Source organism: Sarcophilus harrisii, chromosome 1, assembly GCF_902635505.1.
Source record: "Sarcophilus harrisii chromosome 1, mSarHar1.11, whole genome shotgun sequence".
Lineage (NCBI taxonomy): Eukaryota > Metazoa > Chordata > Mammalia > Dasyuromorphia > Dasyuridae > Sarcophilus > Sarcophilus harrisii.
Window position 1 is genome coordinate 350,299,075 of NC_045426.1, and position 17,648 is coordinate 350,316,722.

The 17,648-nt window shown below is 34.7% G+C and overlaps 1 protein-coding gene across 2 annotated transcripts in view; it reads left to right on the forward strand.

Moving 5' to 3' along the window:
- Positions 1–16,331, forward strand: part of CCBE1 (collagen and calcium binding EGF domains 1) — a 332,621-nt gene extending 316,290 nt beyond the window's left edge. For both annotated transcript variants that reach the window (XM_003759973.3, XM_031945901.1), the window contains 5 exons: positions 7,166–7,286; positions 8,907–9,046; positions 9,139–9,174; positions 9,924–9,959; positions 11,647–16,331. In XM_003759973.3, coding sequence (XP_003760021.1) covers positions 7,166–7,286; positions 8,907–9,046; positions 9,139–9,174; positions 9,924–9,959; positions 11,647–11,880 — 567 coding nt within the window. In that variant the 3' untranslated portion in view covers positions 11,881–16,331. The remainder of the gene's footprint in view (positions 1–7,165; positions 7,287–8,906; positions 9,047–9,138; positions 9,175–9,923; positions 9,960–11,646) is intronic.
- The last annotated feature ends 1,317 nt before the right edge of the window (positions 16,332–17,648 follow it).

Below are 17,648 nucleotides of genomic sequence, written 5' to 3' on the forward strand. Positions count from 1 at the left end.
ATAAATGGCGGAATGAAAACACATCTTTTCCATGAAGTCTTTTTGTTTCTTCAAGAATAAAAGTCCTTTGGATTAAGCCAAAGACAGATCCACCTTATACTGAATTCTGCTCTTTACTAAATAACATTCTAACATTGATATTCAAGGAGCATCATAAGGAGTAACTCATTTTAAACTGCTCCAATAGATCTTTCACCAGCTGTTGCATAAGTATTACTGTGAAACTTAATTCTGGAAGTAATATTAACTGATATCTACATGTGGTTTATAGAGAACTTTCCCATATAGACCTTTTGATCCTCACAAAAACCTCCAAGGGAGACAGATATGCTTTTGACAGATAAGGAAACTGAGGATTAGACAGAGTAGGTCACTTGCCTAAAGTCACAGACGGCACAAGAGCCAAGAGTACATCTTCCAACTTCACCCAAGACTCTTCCCCAAATAGTTCTGCCTCTAACATCAACTATCTTATCCTTGTGGTCACAAATAAATGCTAACTATTAATACAAATAAGCACTGGCCTGGCAGAGACAGCAATACCTGGTACTCTAGAGAGTTACCAGTGCCACGATAAAAGATGACACAAAGGTCCAATCAAGCAACTGGGATGCTAGCATAGCTACACCCTCCCCTACACACACAGATTCCTAGTGGGAAAAACCAGCTAAGGAATATTGGTGGTGGTTTACAAATGATGCACTTGGTCATTTATCTTTTAGACAGGGATCTTTGCCCTGCCAACTCTTCAAAGATAAATTAGAGCCATGAACTCAGTTGGCTTCTCAGAGATCAGCCAATCTCCAGAACAAGCCTTTTGACATGATGAGGTGTGATTGCCAAAGGATAATTCCAGAGGAAACAAGACAAGAGAAAGGATAGTTTGAACATTTTGCAAGGCCCACAGGGACATAGGCTGAGTCAGGGATAAAAAGTGCAGGAAATAGTTTATTTTGTTATTGACTCTATCCCAGAGATGGGGAATCAAGCTCTCCATTCCCTATAATTTGATAGCACAAACCAGGCATTAAATGGTTCAAAGGGACAAACAACAACCTACTTTGATTCAAAAATTAATTGATCAGCTTGTGCTCCGCATTATGCTAATGCTCTAAGTATAGAAAAAGTATAAAATTAGATATTATTCTCAGCGAGTTTATATTCTCAGTGTAAGAATAATAAAAATTCAATTCATTTTAACCAATTTTAACTAAGAAATATTACCTGTGAAACATGTAGTAAGAATAAAAAGTTTACATTTTAAGATTTACAAGGCAATTTATATAAATTTCCTCATTTTACCCTCAAAGCAATTCTAGGGATTAAGTACTATATAATTATTCCTATTTTATAAATATGAAACCATGTATAAAAGAGTTGCACGTGGTCATATATTCAATTAAGTATGGGAGATGGAATTTGAACCAGGACCTCTCCTTAATCGAAGTTCAGCTTTCTATTATTATGCTGCCTTAAAACCCAAAAGATAATCACAAGAAATAATTAAATAATAACCAAATGTTATTTATTAAGAACTCAAATAAATGGTAAGATTGTAAATCTAATAGAAGGCCAGAGGAAGAAGAGTTCAATGTTTGTAGCCTGCTAGTTTGATGGATTCAAATTTCTATCTCACTTATGTCTTCAGCTAACTAGTTAATTTAGGGGAAATTACTTAGCATTTCTGCAATTTGGTCATTTCATCTGCAAGTATCATATCATCATCTGTAAAATGAGCTACCAGCCAGTCAATGTCAACCTATTTCTCAGGCTTAGGAAAAAAAATTGTTTCCCAACTGACTCTGAGGCACTTTATTAAAGGCAATGTTAAATTTTGAATATGGCTATTAATGGTATGATTGTTGGGATCCTTGAAATGGAAGAAAACTGAGAGAATGTTGCTATAATTTCCCTCCTAAATATTTTGCTTCCTTACACACTTTTTATAGTTATTATAGGGATCTAAGAATATAGGACAGCGGCACTTAAACAAATCAAAATCCTAGCTTCCAACCTTTACTTGCTAAAAGTACAGAGGAATTGAAAGTAGCTAGAAAATACTTATCCTGTTGTGGTTAGTCAGGAAACTGACTATTTCCATTATGTCTCTCAATGAATATGACAAAATAGTGTATTTTGCAAGGATGAACAGGAGGGTTTCTTAGAAGAGGGGTGAAGGAGACTCTGGAAGATTTTCTTTAAGAACAGGGTAACCTTGTCTCTGGCATCCAAAGTCTTAACTGAAAAATTCAAAATCATAAAATGTTAAAAAATAGGAGAAAACTCTCTTAAGTCTATCTAGCACAGTTCCCCAATTTTGTGTGTGTGTGTCAGTCAGATGAAGCCTACAGACTCTTTCACCAAATGTTTTTAAATGAATAAAATAAAATACACAGAATTATGAAAGAATTCAATTGTATTAAAATGCATTTTTCAAAATATAAAAAAAATGAATGGACTCCAGATAAAGAATCCCTGATGACTCAATCCCCTTATTTAGTGATGGAAGTGAGGCATTAGATAGAAGAAGGGATGAGCCCTATTAGTAAATGATAGAAATCAAACTCTCAGTGAGTCTTTGCCAAATAGTACTTATTTGACTTCAGACAAAATATTTTGCCTGTCAGCCTCATCTATAACACATCTTAAACTGTGGGTCACGATCCCATGTAGGATTGTTTAATTGAATATGAGGTTGTGAAATTATGATTTATTATCAGTAAATGTTTGATTTTTATATCTGTTTTATATATCTGTAGGTCTGGGGTATAAAAATTTCTCAAGCATAAAAATTTCTTGGGCAAAAAGGAATTGTGAATAGAAAAAAAAGTTTAAGAAGCCCTAATCTATAAAATAGGAGGAATCAGATCAGATGACCTCCACAGTTGCTTCCAGCTCTAAATCTATAAGTGTGGAATCCTAGACCTCAAGTCTTCTGATGCACTGGCTAGTGCTCTTACCCACCAAAAATTTTTTTATTTTTCATATTTGCTTCTTTTACCAGGAAGCAAGTAAAGATAGAGTTTAGTGCTTTCTAGTAACACTATTCCCTTAGTCCCACCTCTATTAATAGAACATGTGTTTTAAAGTTGTTTTTCCCATAATGGGGAAAGAATTTACTTGATCAAACCACTCATTCTCTTTCTGTCATTCTTGAGACCAAAGGCACACATTTGCAAAATGACTGACTGAGGTCAGGAGGCCAATTTATGGCCATGAATTTAAGTACAAGTTAATCATTAAATCATCTCTGAACTTGACTGCAGTTTTACAAAAATCCTGTTAGAATTCATTTTGCCCTAGCTTCTTCAAAGTAGGAAGGTTGTCATTATATGACAGCATGACACATAAGACATTTATTATATCCAGAGTCATGTTTCATAAGAGAGGTGTTTAATGTAAATATGCTTGACTCACCCTTCATGGATGTTGAGTTTATTCCACTAGCAGAATGGTGTATTTTCATGAGCAAAGGAAATTGTCAGCTCGTAAAAACATATCATAAGAACACCAGACCCAGAAGGTCCCCTGTGGGGGAAGAATAATAATGCCAGTGGTAATTCTCAGAATCATGTTTCATAATGAAGATATTTAATGTAAACTTTGTAGAATTTAGTGCCAAAAACAAACATTAGAAAGATAAAAGTGAATCTTTTGGCAGCAGAAATTTTGCAGTTCTACCTATGTTATACATACCTAATAATATCTGCCCTGATATTCTGGCTATGAATCAACAGATGTTTTTACAATCTTTGATACTTTTCCCTAAACTCTATGCAAGATGTTCTGGCTATCTTTTGGCTGTGTTTCCCTGTTGTTTTATTGTGGAGGTCAGTTCTCCAACATGCAATATTGTATATAATGTATTTGAAATAGAGGCTGGGAGACTAGTTCTAGATTTATTTTGTGCAGCACCTTTCCTATGGATTACATCACAAATTTTCCAGAACATTAGCATGAAATCTGAGACAAAGAAAGAGAATGGGGATAATCTGAATGAGAAAATGGAAAATGAAAAGTGACCACTCTGAAATGTTTATTCTGCTTTGGGTCAATATTAGAGAGAAAGCACTCAACACTTAAAATAACATATTGTCTCTCATTAATTCCATGTCCAAAAGTCATCAAATGGGATACTCTGTTGCCTGGTCACTTTTTCACAACGATATTTTCTGTAGTTAGAAATATAAACCTCCTCTGAACCAAGCAGACATACCCATAGTGATTTACCTAGATTCCAAGGGGGCTTTGGAAGCTTAAAATATCTTGAAGGTCTGCATATGGTCCAGGATAGAGCCATCTTCTATCCTGTACCAAATCTTGGCTCAGAAGACTCCAAAAATCTATCAGTTATGTCCAGTCCAATTTCTCAGGCCAAGTATAGAAAGATTAATCAGTTCTCAGAGAGAGCTAATTTTATCACTATCCTGGAACTGTCTAGAATTCATTACTTCCCTCTTTCCCTCCTTAAAAAGCCCCTAAGAGACTTGGAACTCGATGTCTGGAGTTATCTCCCTGGAGCACTTCTGACCCTCTGACTTCTCATGTCCAAGTTGACCCAACAGATCTGTGTCCACTAAAACTCATGTGATACTCCATTCTGATGATCCTCTGTATTATCTGATCTGTGCCACCAAAAGACAGTTTGAAGCATTTAAAACCAGTTCCATTTTCATAAAAATGAGGCATTCTCTTGCTGATTAGCCATAACATGTCAGAATATTGTAGATATGGAGTATAGAGCAACCTGGTTGTTGTGATTTAAGAGACTGAAAAGCCCTTTTATCAAAAATGTGTTCCCTACTGGCCTCTTGGTTATAGATACCCCCTAGAATTATCCCTCTTTGCTACTCCTAATAGCTAACAATAACAATAGCTAACAATTCTATTGCATTTAAAGGTGGACAAAGCACTCTACAGATATTCTCATTTCATCCTCACAACAACCCTGGGGGGTAGATACTATTATCCCCATGTTATAGATAAGGAAACTGAAGTAGATTAAATAACTTAATCAGGGCCACTTTGCTAGTGTTTGAGTCAGGATTTCAATATAGATATGTTTACCTTAAATAAAATCCCGTGCTATATCTAAAGAACCAATCAATCTCCAGTGAGTTACATGTTAAGGTCTATGGCAAATTGCATACAAAAGTCTTCAGGAAATCCTAATATGCATATAAACTTGACGAGTTTGGGTTCTAGAGATGATAAGAATTCTTGATAAATAATGTAAAAAAGCAAATTATGGACTGTTTTCTCTCTATTCTCTGTCCAGTGGGGGTGGGGGGAAAACTACCCTAATTTGCTTCAAGAAGAATTAAAATCCATATCAGTTATTAGCATCAAATCCAACTTTCTTTTTAAAAAGTTTTTATAAGAATCTGGAATTTGAATGTTTTGACAGATTATTTCTATCATACATATGACCCAAATTACTTTGATACACTGAAAGATTTATGATTCTGTTGGTTTGGGTGAGCCAACCTTTCACTAATGTAGATTGTTAACTTTTGTATTTCAATGGCCAAAAAGTCACCAAGCAACCCATCTTCTGGTCATACTCCCCTCTGAACTGGAGGTTGATCCTCTAATTGGATGTAACTGGGAACCTGTCATCATACTCAACCACAAAGCCATTCTAAGTTGAAACATCATATTTGTACTCCATTAATGGTTCAGGATAACATGGTGCCACGTGAGGAATGGTGATTTGGGGTAATAAAACCTTGATTCAAATCCCAGATCTACTACTTTGCTTCTTATGTGATTTTGGCAAGTCTCAGTTTCCTTGGACCTCAGTTTCCCCATTTTTAAAGACAGGGGTTTGAAGTAGTGTGAAACAATGGAAAGAGTACTGAATTAGGAGGCAGAGGTTCAAATTTTTGCCCTAACACATGACATTTATGATCTTGATAAATCACTTATCTCTTTGGGCCTTGGTTTTCTCATCTATAAAATGAAGGAATTGGACAAAATGAACTTTGAGGTCCTTTCTTGTGCCAAATATGATAATCTAACTTAATGATTAACATTTGAGAATCCTGGGTGACCTCTAACTCTGAGGAGATGTTAAAGGAATGACAGGCTGTATTAAAATTTCAAATTTCGAAGTTTAAACACTATACAAAGGCTTTATGAACCTTATTTGTTTTCTGGAAGGGTTCATACTGTTTCCTGACATTAAATCAATCCAATTCAGCAAACACTGGTTAAGCACCTACTCTGCATGAGACACTATACTGATCTCTGAGGACAAAATGATAATTTTACAGTCCCTGCCTTCAAGGAGCTTATGTTTTACTTAAGGGAGATATGACATGTTCACTTACAAGAAAATATAAGATATATATATTATAAATTATATCCTATTATACATATTTTAGTACTTATTTTATATAATATCATCAAATGGCACTGCAGATTACTTTTGTCATTAATTATATGTTATATATTATAACATGTTATTAAAACATATTTTATCAATATGTTAATTGCAATAATTATTAATTAATGAATCTGCTACTTGGATTAATTTTTCACATCAGCCCTAGCAGAAAACAGGACCCAAAAGAAATAAGTTAAAAGACAGATTAGCTCCGATCAGATATGGCAAGATATGGGTTACTGGTTCATCCAATAGATTATAAAGTTGGAGGAGACCCTATGAATAAAAAGCATTGAATCTTTCAAGTTAGGATTAAAAGGAAGGAAGAATACAACAAAGCAAAGAATAGTAAGATTTTATGAATAAATGTCATTTGCTTCAGTTTTACCAAAGATTATTATTGAGTGTTCAAATGTTATTTAAGGCTCATCATAGGTCCTGGCCCCAAAGAGAATTAGTTTCTATCAGCTGGCCAAAGAGGATAAGTCTCAGAATTCCAGGTTCCTTCCAAAAGAGACTTTGGTTCTTATGAGACTTCACCACTAACTCTGGTGATCTTTAACTGTACGATTCTGAGTAAGTCACTCCACCGCTTTAATACTCAGTTTTCTCACCAATTAAAATGGATTAGTAGGACTAATATGATTTCTATGATATCCAGTCCTGGTTCTCTCTGGTTCTTTATACTGGGAAAACAGCTGCTTTTAAAATAAGCAAGTGACAAGATCTTTTATGCAATCTCTCCTTTCTAACAATGGTCCATTACCCTCTTTGCAGATTGCACTGCTCCCAAACAATGCTGCTGACCTAGGCAAGCATGTCACTGTTGACAAGTTGCTGGCTTCAAACACCTACTTACCAGGACCCCCTGGGCAACCTGGTGGTCAGGGCCCTCCAGGTAAGTGAAAGGAGTGGGGAAGATGAGAGAGTAATGAAGACCTCTGGGAAATACAGCAAAACTTTCCAAGAAAACACATTAAATCACATTACTTCTCTGTCTTAGTTTCCAGATTTGTATGAGGGGGTTATATCAGCTAGGGTTCCTCCAGCTCTGTATCTTTAATCCTTTGTTTCAATAAAAATTATAGCAGGTTGCATTGATATCAGCAAGTAATTAGCCAGCTCATCACCTACTAGCTGTTGATTTGGGCAGAGGGTGGGGAGTGAGAGGAAAATACTGGAAGATCTTGCTAAATGCCCAATGTATAGATTTAAAGAAGTTTGTACTCAGACTTGTGTCACCAATTTCCATCTGCATTTTAGAAATAAAGAATCAATGATAGATAAATGGATAAGTTCCCTAAAGATAAAATATAGTTTTCAGAGAAAGCAAATTAAAACATTTGAATAGTTATTTCTTACTGAATCAGTTAAAAAGGAAAAGTTGAGGTGTGCAAGCTCATTTAAAAAATATTAACTTTATTATCTGTTATTGGACACTGATAGTCCACTAATATTCCATTCTATTCATTTTTTTTATTAATGGGTATCTACAATTTAGTAAGTCTTGTGTCTTGGTGTGTTAGAGAGTATGAAATAGAAAGTAGCATTAACTTATATTCTAGTTGAGAGGTTAAAAGCTTTATATTTAATAAAAAATAATAAAGTCAATAGTACACTGTTGGTAGAGCTGTGAACTTGCCCAACCATTCTGGAAAGTAATTTGGAAATATTTCCAAAAGACTATTAAATTGTGCATACCCTTTGACCTAGCAGTACCACTACTAGATTTGTATCACAAAGAGATTAAAAAAGATGAAAAGGACCCATATTTACAAAATTGTATATAGAAGACCTTTTTGTAGCAGAAAATAAATTGAGGCTTAGGGAGTGCTTGTCAATTAGGAAATGACTGAACAATTATAGGATGTGTGAATATATGATGGAAAACTATTGTGCTAATCAAAAACTATACTATAAAGATAAATAACTTTGAATTGTTATGATTAACAAGTTTGGATGAAATCTGAACTGGCTTGTTTCTCCTCTGATCCATGTCTGGCCCTAAATTAATATCTATACAATATGAAAATTCTAGAATTTTTCACAAGGACCTGAAAATCACACTATTTCACTAGATGTCACCAAGTATAAGCTAAAATGGAAGCTCCTTAAAAGGTAATAAAAGGTAGATCTAGAACAAGGGTTATTAATTTTTTTGTGTCATGAACCTCTTTGGCAGTCTGATAAAGCCTATGGACCCCTTCTTAGAAAAATGAATAAAATTTTAAACATTTTTAAATATATAAAATGAAATATAACAGATTATAAATGAATCTAATTATGTTAAATTATTAAAGTTATCAATAAAATTATCAAAGTATTTTTTAAGTTTACAGATCCACTGGTTAAGAACCCTTCTTCTAAGAGGATCATAATGGAGTACTAGCTAAGTCTTTTACCTTCCAAAAAAGAGAGAGACAACGGATTGAAATTGATCTCTGAGGCATATAAGCCTACCCACTCACAGTATTTATCTCTCGAGTTGGTAGATTAATAAAATACTTTTGGATTACAGGATCACCTGGACCAAAAGGAAGCCCTGGATTTCCTGGTGTACCTGGGCCTCCTGGACAGCCTGGTCCTAGGGGCTCAATGGGACCTATTGGACCATCTCCTGACCTCTCCCATATTAAGCAAGGCCGGAGAGGCCCTGTGGTTGGTATTTTTTTCCAATCCATGTACTATGGGGGTTTCCTTTTTCTGTTTTCATTTTCTTTTCTTTTTAACAGAATTCCTTTGTCTTTTAGGGTCCACCAGGTGCACCAGGAAGAGATGGTTCCAAGGTATGTACTAAAATTTCAAACTTTGCAAGCTTCATTGTCATCATAACTATAAGCACCAAGTGAACCTCAATAACTGTTCAACAATCCCATTTTCCAGGGGAAAGGGGAAAAAACTGAGGCAAAAATGTTTTCTCTGAAATATGAAAGCTGGGAGGGAAATTAGAAAAAGCTCAAATAAATCTTGAAGGAAATTCCCCAGTCCTATTTCAAATTCACCCCTAGGGAATAATAATTCATTCTTTTCTCTCAACAAAGACTTTTGCTCAGCATTTTATATTTATGTGTGTGTGTGTGTGTGTGTGTGTGTGTGTGTGTGTGTGTGTGTGTATTTGATTCAAGGAACTAATTGGTAGTTTTACTTTTGTCCCTACTATCTAATATTGATGACACTATATTGAGGACACTTTATAAGGTAGGAGTTGGGGATGGGGCAAGGAAAGGGATGGTGTGGAGAATCCAAATAAGTTAGTTTTCAAAGTTTGCAAGTAATCGCATGAGCTGCCTGGGGATATGTGTGTTTCTTTTGTCAAACCTGGTTTGGAAATATATGGCCTTGGGGGGAATCTGAGACATTGGACCTGGGCAGCTTTGTGCAAATAAGTGGGTTCCTGAGGCACAACTGTAACAAGCACAGAAGCTTGTTATTTGGTATTTGTTTTTTTGTTTGTTTCTTTTTCTTTTTTTTTAAAGTCAAAACTGAAATAATAGACACTTGTTCTAGATAGCAATCCTGTTCTTGATTTTTCTAGGGAGAAAGAGGAGCTCCTGGACCCAAAGGATCTCCAGTAAGTAGCATTATTTGTCTAATCTTACCAAGATAGAATGTTCCTTAGAAAGGCTTTTGAATCATTTAAAAATCATTTAAGATGTAAACTCAGATAAGAATGATTGTCTCCTTGTTTTCTCATTTGGTTCTTCTGGATAACATTTTATTACTGTGAAATGATCTATTAAAGCCAGTGTAGCTGTTTTTCTTTTTTTTTCTTAAATCATGGCTATTTTTAAGGTCAGTACTTTTAATACTTTTTGAAAGTACTTTAATAAGTATATTCCAGTCTAATTGATGTATTTATGATCCTATGTATTTTATTTTGTTCATTTAAGATCATTATTCTGAGGAATCCATAGGCTTCACCAGATTGTCAAAAGAGGGGGTGGAAGCTATCTGTGATACAAAAAAATTAAGAATTTTCCTTAAGGTAGAAGGCCCTCTCTGAGAGATTCATCATTATACATCTTATCCAAGTGCTCTGTAAACACTGACAAAGTCTAAAAAAGAAAGATCAGATAAGAAAAAAAATTTTAAACCCACCAAGTCCCAACATTATATAAACTTAACCACTGCTCTGACCATATGTAATAAAGATATCTTTACCCCATTAAGAAATCCTTTTTGATGGTGCTCTTTGGGGGCATTGTACAAAGTATACACCCTCTTACTCTGCTGGTGACAATACTCTCACCACCAGAAACAGAGTTATCAAAGATTTAAGAAAAATGCATAAATTTAACCAATATTTAACAGACTGTACCTGTAGTGTGTGTTTGAGATTGTTGTTTCCCATAAGGCAGAATGCCTGTCTAAATTTCCCTATATCATGACAAGAGATAGTGATGATTAAATGATGTTAAGTAGATTTAATGATAATGGAAAATAATATGTGCCCACTATATACAAAACTAAAAATCCCTTGATCCTTTCCCAATTATTGAAAGACTAATTTCTTTTTAATATGCTCTCATGTTGGTTTTTAAAATATTATTTTCTATGTATATAGAACTGAAAACGTGTTTTTTATTCTTTAAATTTGTAAATCTTATTTTTCCAATTGAATGTTAAAACAATTGTAATATTCATTTTTCTTTTCAAAATGTTAAGATCCAAATTCTCTCTCCATCCTCTTATCCCCCTCCCTAAAAAAGGCAAGCAACCCCATATAGGTGGTATATGTTCAATCATACAAAACATATTTCCATATTAGCCATGTTGTAAATGAAAACACAAATAAAATAATTAAAATTAAAAGTTTAAAAAAGGTTGCTTTGATCTGCATTCAGACTTCTTCAGTTCTTTCTTTGGAGGGGGATGACATTTTTTGAGTCCTGTGGATTGTCTTAGATCACTGTATTACTGACAAATCATTCAGAGAACAAGCTTTTAAAGTAGGATTTTAATACTTTTTACTTTGGTAAGTCTCTTGAGATAATCATTCTAACTCCTCCATCACTTTACAAATCAGAAAACTCAGAGATTGAAGGATTAAATAATCCACTTGAGGTCACATGTGATTTGAAGGTTTGGGAACTCTGAATGATTATTATCATCCCTAAAACCAATGAATTTCCCATCAAGATAGCAATTGACATTGAACAGTAGACTTTAGCAAACCAAAACACTTTTGGATACTTTTTGTATTAACTAGCATTGAGACAACAATATTCTGACTCTGAATTCTACTTCCAAATATTTAGGGACCTCCTGGTTCTTTTGATTTCCTCTTGCTAATGATGGCTGACATTCGAAATGACATCGCAGAACTTCAGGAGAAGGTGTTTGGACACCGGACTCATTCATCAGCAGAGGAGTTCCCATTACCTCAGGAATTTTCCAACTATCCAGATGTCTTAGACTTTGGCTCTGGAGAAGACTATCCTAAGAGAACTGAGACAAGAGACTCAAGAATTGACAAAGACTTATATCCTTAGCAGGGCCTAGGTATTTCATACCAAAAGTACAGGATGAAAAGGTTGATTCTCTCCTGAATTTGAATGAAGGAAAGAAAAAAATGCACTGGGGATTTAAAAGATAGATTTTTATTTTATTTACTCTTCTCTTCTACCCTTGTACCTCCTTGCTTCCAAATACTCTCTTTTAATAAGCCACCTCCTTATCTCTTGGTAAGTAGACCAGTAACTGACTCATATGCCTCCCAGCCTAAGCCAGTTAGGCTAATGAATCAAAATTTCTCCATTAGTTTCCTTTTGTTTCAACTAAAAGATTCAAAGAAACTTCCAGAGTTTGACATAAGAAATCTGTTCATTTTGTGAATGAGAATGTCCCCAAAGGATGAGATAATGGGCCAGGTGATAAAATTCTAAAGCCACTTACAAAAAATTTATCAATTAGTTAAGCAATATATTATATGCTAGACATTAGGGATATAAAGATTAAAGTGAAATAGAATCTGCCCTCAAGTTTTTGTAGTTTAATAGGGAAAATAGCATGCACATTTATAGACACATACAAATGACATAAGGCTAATATTTGGAACCATAATTTCATCAGTGAAGAAAGAGACTTCTTTCATTAATCCAGATAATAGTATGAACATGCCTTCTCATCCTCTGTGATTCCTAATACGGAAAGGACTAATGGAACTAAAGGAACAAAATCTCCTAAGCAGAAGATTGGTCAAGATTTTGGAGGAGAGAGATTCTCTAAAATAGTACATTGTTTGTATAACCTTAATGAGGTCCTTTCATTTTTAAATGTCCATAATTAGATGAGTTTTCTTGCTGTCACTGGAAGAAGAATTACCATCTTTGCTGGTATATATAATGGAGTCTTAAAAACCCCAAATGAGACTGTTAAAGTGTTCTTGCCTTGCTTTTAAGTAGATTCAGCATTCAGAGTAAAAAGTGCTGCACTAAATTCTCTCTTTTTATATAAATATATTGAATATTGCATATGGTAAAGAGATGAAATGTATTGATATACATCAGAAACCATTAAGGAGTGATATGCCAGAAGATTTTTTAACTCTTTGGTCATGTGGATAGGTAGGCTTTGAAGAACTCTCCTCAGTAAATCACAGTTTCATCAAAGCAGGATCATTGGCCATATTGGTGGGGGGAAGGAGTACAAATTCCCGGAGCCAAGCTTGTCACCTGAAGAAACCTTATCTGGAGGGCCATCCTGCCCTTGAGTCGAAGTATTTGAATCAATTTAAGATTGGACTCCAGACTGTGAAAGACTGTAATTTGGAGTTAGTTTTCCTCTTTCGATGGTCAAATGAAGAGGAAACGGCTAAATCTACAGTTAAATTTTCTTTTAATATTAGAAGAGCTTGTCATAAGTCTATACCAACTTGACCAATATAACTAGGACTAATGCAGTTAAAGAAATTTCATGTTGGGGGGAGGGATGCTGAGCAAAAATGAGCTTTCTCCAGTAAGTAGAAGTTTCCCGTTACTACTATTGTTATTCTATGGTTTTTGATAAGAAAAAGTATTTTCTCTTGTGCTTTCAGTTTTTCTGCTTGAGTTCCTTTCCTTCATAACTGCAGAAAACAGTTTGCAAAAGAAATTTTTCCCTAACCATTCAATTAAAACCAAATGTTTATAGAATTTGGGATCCTAAATTTGGAAAAGACCTTAGAAGTCATCTAGGTCAACTTCTTTAGCCAATAGATGAAGAAGCCCCTTGACAAGGACCCTAATAAGCATTGATTCTAGTGAAAAGGAGCTATCATGGAAACAAGCCATTCTACTTGTTTGAATTGCTGTCTTTCTCCAGTAGTCCCCTCTAGTCAAGTCATTGTGGACTAGGCATTGAGGAAGCTAAAAAAGAAACCAACTTTTTCTTTAGATTTATTCTTCCTAGGATCAGTCAAGACCAAGATCCTTTGGAAAGTTTCCCCCAAAAGATTATTTGCTTGAGAATGCTTGAGGCTGCTATTGAACAAAAGTCATATAACTTCCTCACCACCATTCTAGAAATGCTTGCTGCTTTCTTCTTTTTCTTCCCCTTACATAGAAGTTCGGTAGGAAGCCCTTTTGCTTTTCCTCCTGTTGGACCTTTTCCCTCTAATTCTTAGCAATGCAAATTGTAGTTCCTAAGGACTTATGTGGTTAAATTTGTGATTGTTATCGTTTTGTCAATAAGTTGTATAGACATCTCATGACCCTATTTAGGGTTTTCTTGGCAAAGATAAAGGAGTAATTTGCCCTTCCCTGCTCTAGATCATTTTACAGAGGAGAAAACTGAGGCAAATAGGGTTAAATAATTGCCCAAAGCCACAGCTAGGAAGTATCCAAATTCACATTTGAACTCAGGTCCTCCTGACTTCAGGGTCAGAAGTATATTCACCTTACCATCTAGCTGTTCCTAAATTTGTGATTCCATGAATGCAATTGGCTGTGGATCTTTTTATGTTTATCTAGCCTATATGATTTGTCTTTCTAATGGGAAAAGTGAGGTAGCTAAATGGCACATCCCAATGGGCAATGAGTAGAGAAAGCCAGGTGTTCGAGTTAGAGTTAAGAAGGCTTGTTTTCAAACTCTACCTCAGACATTTCCTAGCTATATGACCTTGAGCAATTCACTTAGGTTGTTTGTTGCTTGATTTCCTCATCTATAAAATGATGGCATTAGCCTCCATGGCTTTTGAGGTCTTCTCCAGTTCTAAAATTACAGTCTTCAATTAAGCACAGGACTATTTGGATGAGGTCTCATTGTTTTCACATTTATCCATCATATTTTTCTTCCATTTTCTTTTTCATTTTGCTATTCAATCTTAAGAATGCTAGAGAAAAGGATGCTCTGGATACCCATCTAAAGGATTATTAGCAATAATTCCCTCTCCTTCCCCTAGCACGTGTGTCAAATACCACAGTCCAATCACAATTAGCCAACAGCTGTGCTCAACATAAACACTTTAAGCCTGGCTCTTATTAATGTGAAGCTTCCATTGAATGTCCCAGAACTTTAAGAAAAGAAAATCTCCTTTGAAGCAATTTTTTCAGACCAAGAGTCTAGATTGGCCCATTGGCTTCACAAATGCTTGTTCCTTTTCCAGCATCTTTTCTGCTTCCTTCCGTCTAGCCAGTTACAGTGATATAGCACTAGCCTTTCCCAATACTAGGTTTCAGAACACATTTGCTCAACAGCTGTTGGTTTTGCCTGGAATATATTTAATGTTTTGCTTGTTTGTGAAGTACATTATTTAAAGGGTGTGGATGGATGAATGCTTTAGAAAATGGTGCCATGGATTGTGAGAAATGATTGGATCTGTCTTTGATGTAGCAAAAATAAGAAATTTTATTGCTTTTTTCCTCAAAATTATTGTTTGTTTTTGGAAATCTCTCTATTGTTAAATTCTCGTAAAATACAAACTTAAGCACACAGAAGGTTATAGACCAGGATAATATATTCAAATTATATAAATTGAAGCTGGTAAAACTGAGATTCCCACACCTCTTTCAAAGAACATTGTATGTTGGGAATTGTAGACAAGCACACAGTTATTTTTTGTCTTTTATAATCTCAACCTGCTGGATCAGGTTAATTTAGTAAATAATTTTTAGCCTGCAATCTCCCAAACACAGGCTCCTGTCATAATATTAAATGAAGATTTCATTTCCTCAAATAATGTTTTAAGATTACAAAGAATATGTGACATCAAATAGAAAATCCTTTTATTCCCAACATATATTTTAGTTATGTTTAAAATAAACTTCCACATATGTAAATATACTATTTCTGTTTTAAACCTAGTGGACAACTATGTTTTAGATAGAGAGTAAGTAGGACACAGTATATCTGTAATAAATCATCTTCTATAGTTCATGTCAAGAATTGTTTAGTATCATCTTCAATATTTCAAGATAAATTTGGATTCAAAATGTATGTATTCACATAATCCAGGCTTAAAAGATTTGAGATTGTTTTAATTTTTTTTCTTTTTCTTTTTTTTTTTTGAAGAGCTTTTTTCCTTTTCTGGAAAAAAGTAATATGGAAATTATCTGCGAGGCAGGCAGAATTATATTTTATTTTCAGAACGTTCCTAGTCTCCTGAGACAGATCTGTATAGTGAAAAAATATGCCCTTCTGTGCTCCAGAGTAGGGCAAAAACTTAACCTCAACTTCCTGGATAAATTTAAAAATAAAATCAAATAAAGAATTGGCCACTGTGCAGCTTCAGATGACTAACTTCCTAAGCCCCCTACAGGTATAGTAAGTGTATGTGAGCTAACAGTATCCCCAGAGATTAAGTGCCATCTGACTTTTCCCAGGCTATACTTGTCTATATTAATATCCAGTCCAAGATGTGCCTGGCAGAGGGACTCCCTTTGCCACAAACATGCAAGAAAGCATCACCCATGGAAACCCACAATACCCACAGCATCTCTTCATGTAGGTCCAGGAAACAATATACTCCAAGTACTATTTTGGGGCCCTACCTTCTCACGCTCCTCCACTGTTGGCCACTTGGGATTATCACACATATTCATATGCCCACATAACAATGTGCGTGCACACACAAGCACACACACACACATACACGATGAGTCAACCACATTTTACAAAGGTTTCACACACACACACACACACACACACACACACACAAAAATTTCCCCAAAGATAATTTTTTTCTCAATAGTATTTTATTTTTCTAAATATATGTAAAGATAGTTTTTAACATTCATTTTTGTAAGACTTCATGATCCAAAATTTTCTCCTTTTCTCCCTCCCACTATCTTCCCCAAAACAGCCAGTAATCTGATATAGTTTATACATGTATAATTCTTTTAAACATATTTCTGTATTTGTCATGTGCAAGAAAAAAACAGACCAAAAAGGAAAAAAACCATGAGAAAGAAAAAGCAAACAAATGGACAAACAAAAAAGTGAAAATAGTATGCTTCAATCTACATTCAGTCTTCATAGTTCTCTCTCTGAATCTGGATGGCATTTTCCAAACCAAGTCTATTGGAATTGTCAAAACAATTTTTCAGATTATTACAAAATTATTCAGATTTTTACCAAAAATTAAGTAGGACTTCGTCTAAAATTATTGATGATGAATAAAGAAACATCAACATGTTTTATGACAGAAAATCAATAGCAAGTTTCCATTAGCAAAGAAGTGTAGTACTATTTCAAGAGTTAAGAGTATCTGCTTTCATAGCCTTCCTATTACACATGATTGGAAGAAAAACTGTTGCTTTAGGAAAATCAGAGGATAAGAATGTTTTGTTCCCATACTGGCTCCCTTGCCTCCCACCAGCACTTACACATGTGTGAATACATATGCACACTCCAGACAAAGCTGGAGGTCATTGCTGCTCTGATAGGTTCAAATCAATTCAAGTCAACAAATATGTACTATGTCTCAGAGAGAGTTCCCTGGAATTGTATAATGAATGTTATTTCCTAGTGACTGGTTGTTCACTTCAGTAACCATATTGCTCATTATTTATAACAGATATATGAAAAACAAGGGCTGATATTTCCAAAGTTATGTATGTGATTTTCATGAAAAACATTTGTTCTGTATGCTTAATTACAAAATTATTTTTTCTTATATTTTGTACTTGTTTTTTGTTATAAAACACATTTCTTTTGGGAAGTCACATTTTGATCTTATAAATAAGATGTGTAAGAAGGTTAGTTAAGGGAACTTTTATCAAACTGATTCACCCAGTCAGTTTAATGAAATTATGGGATGGAATGATTAGATAACAATGAGACA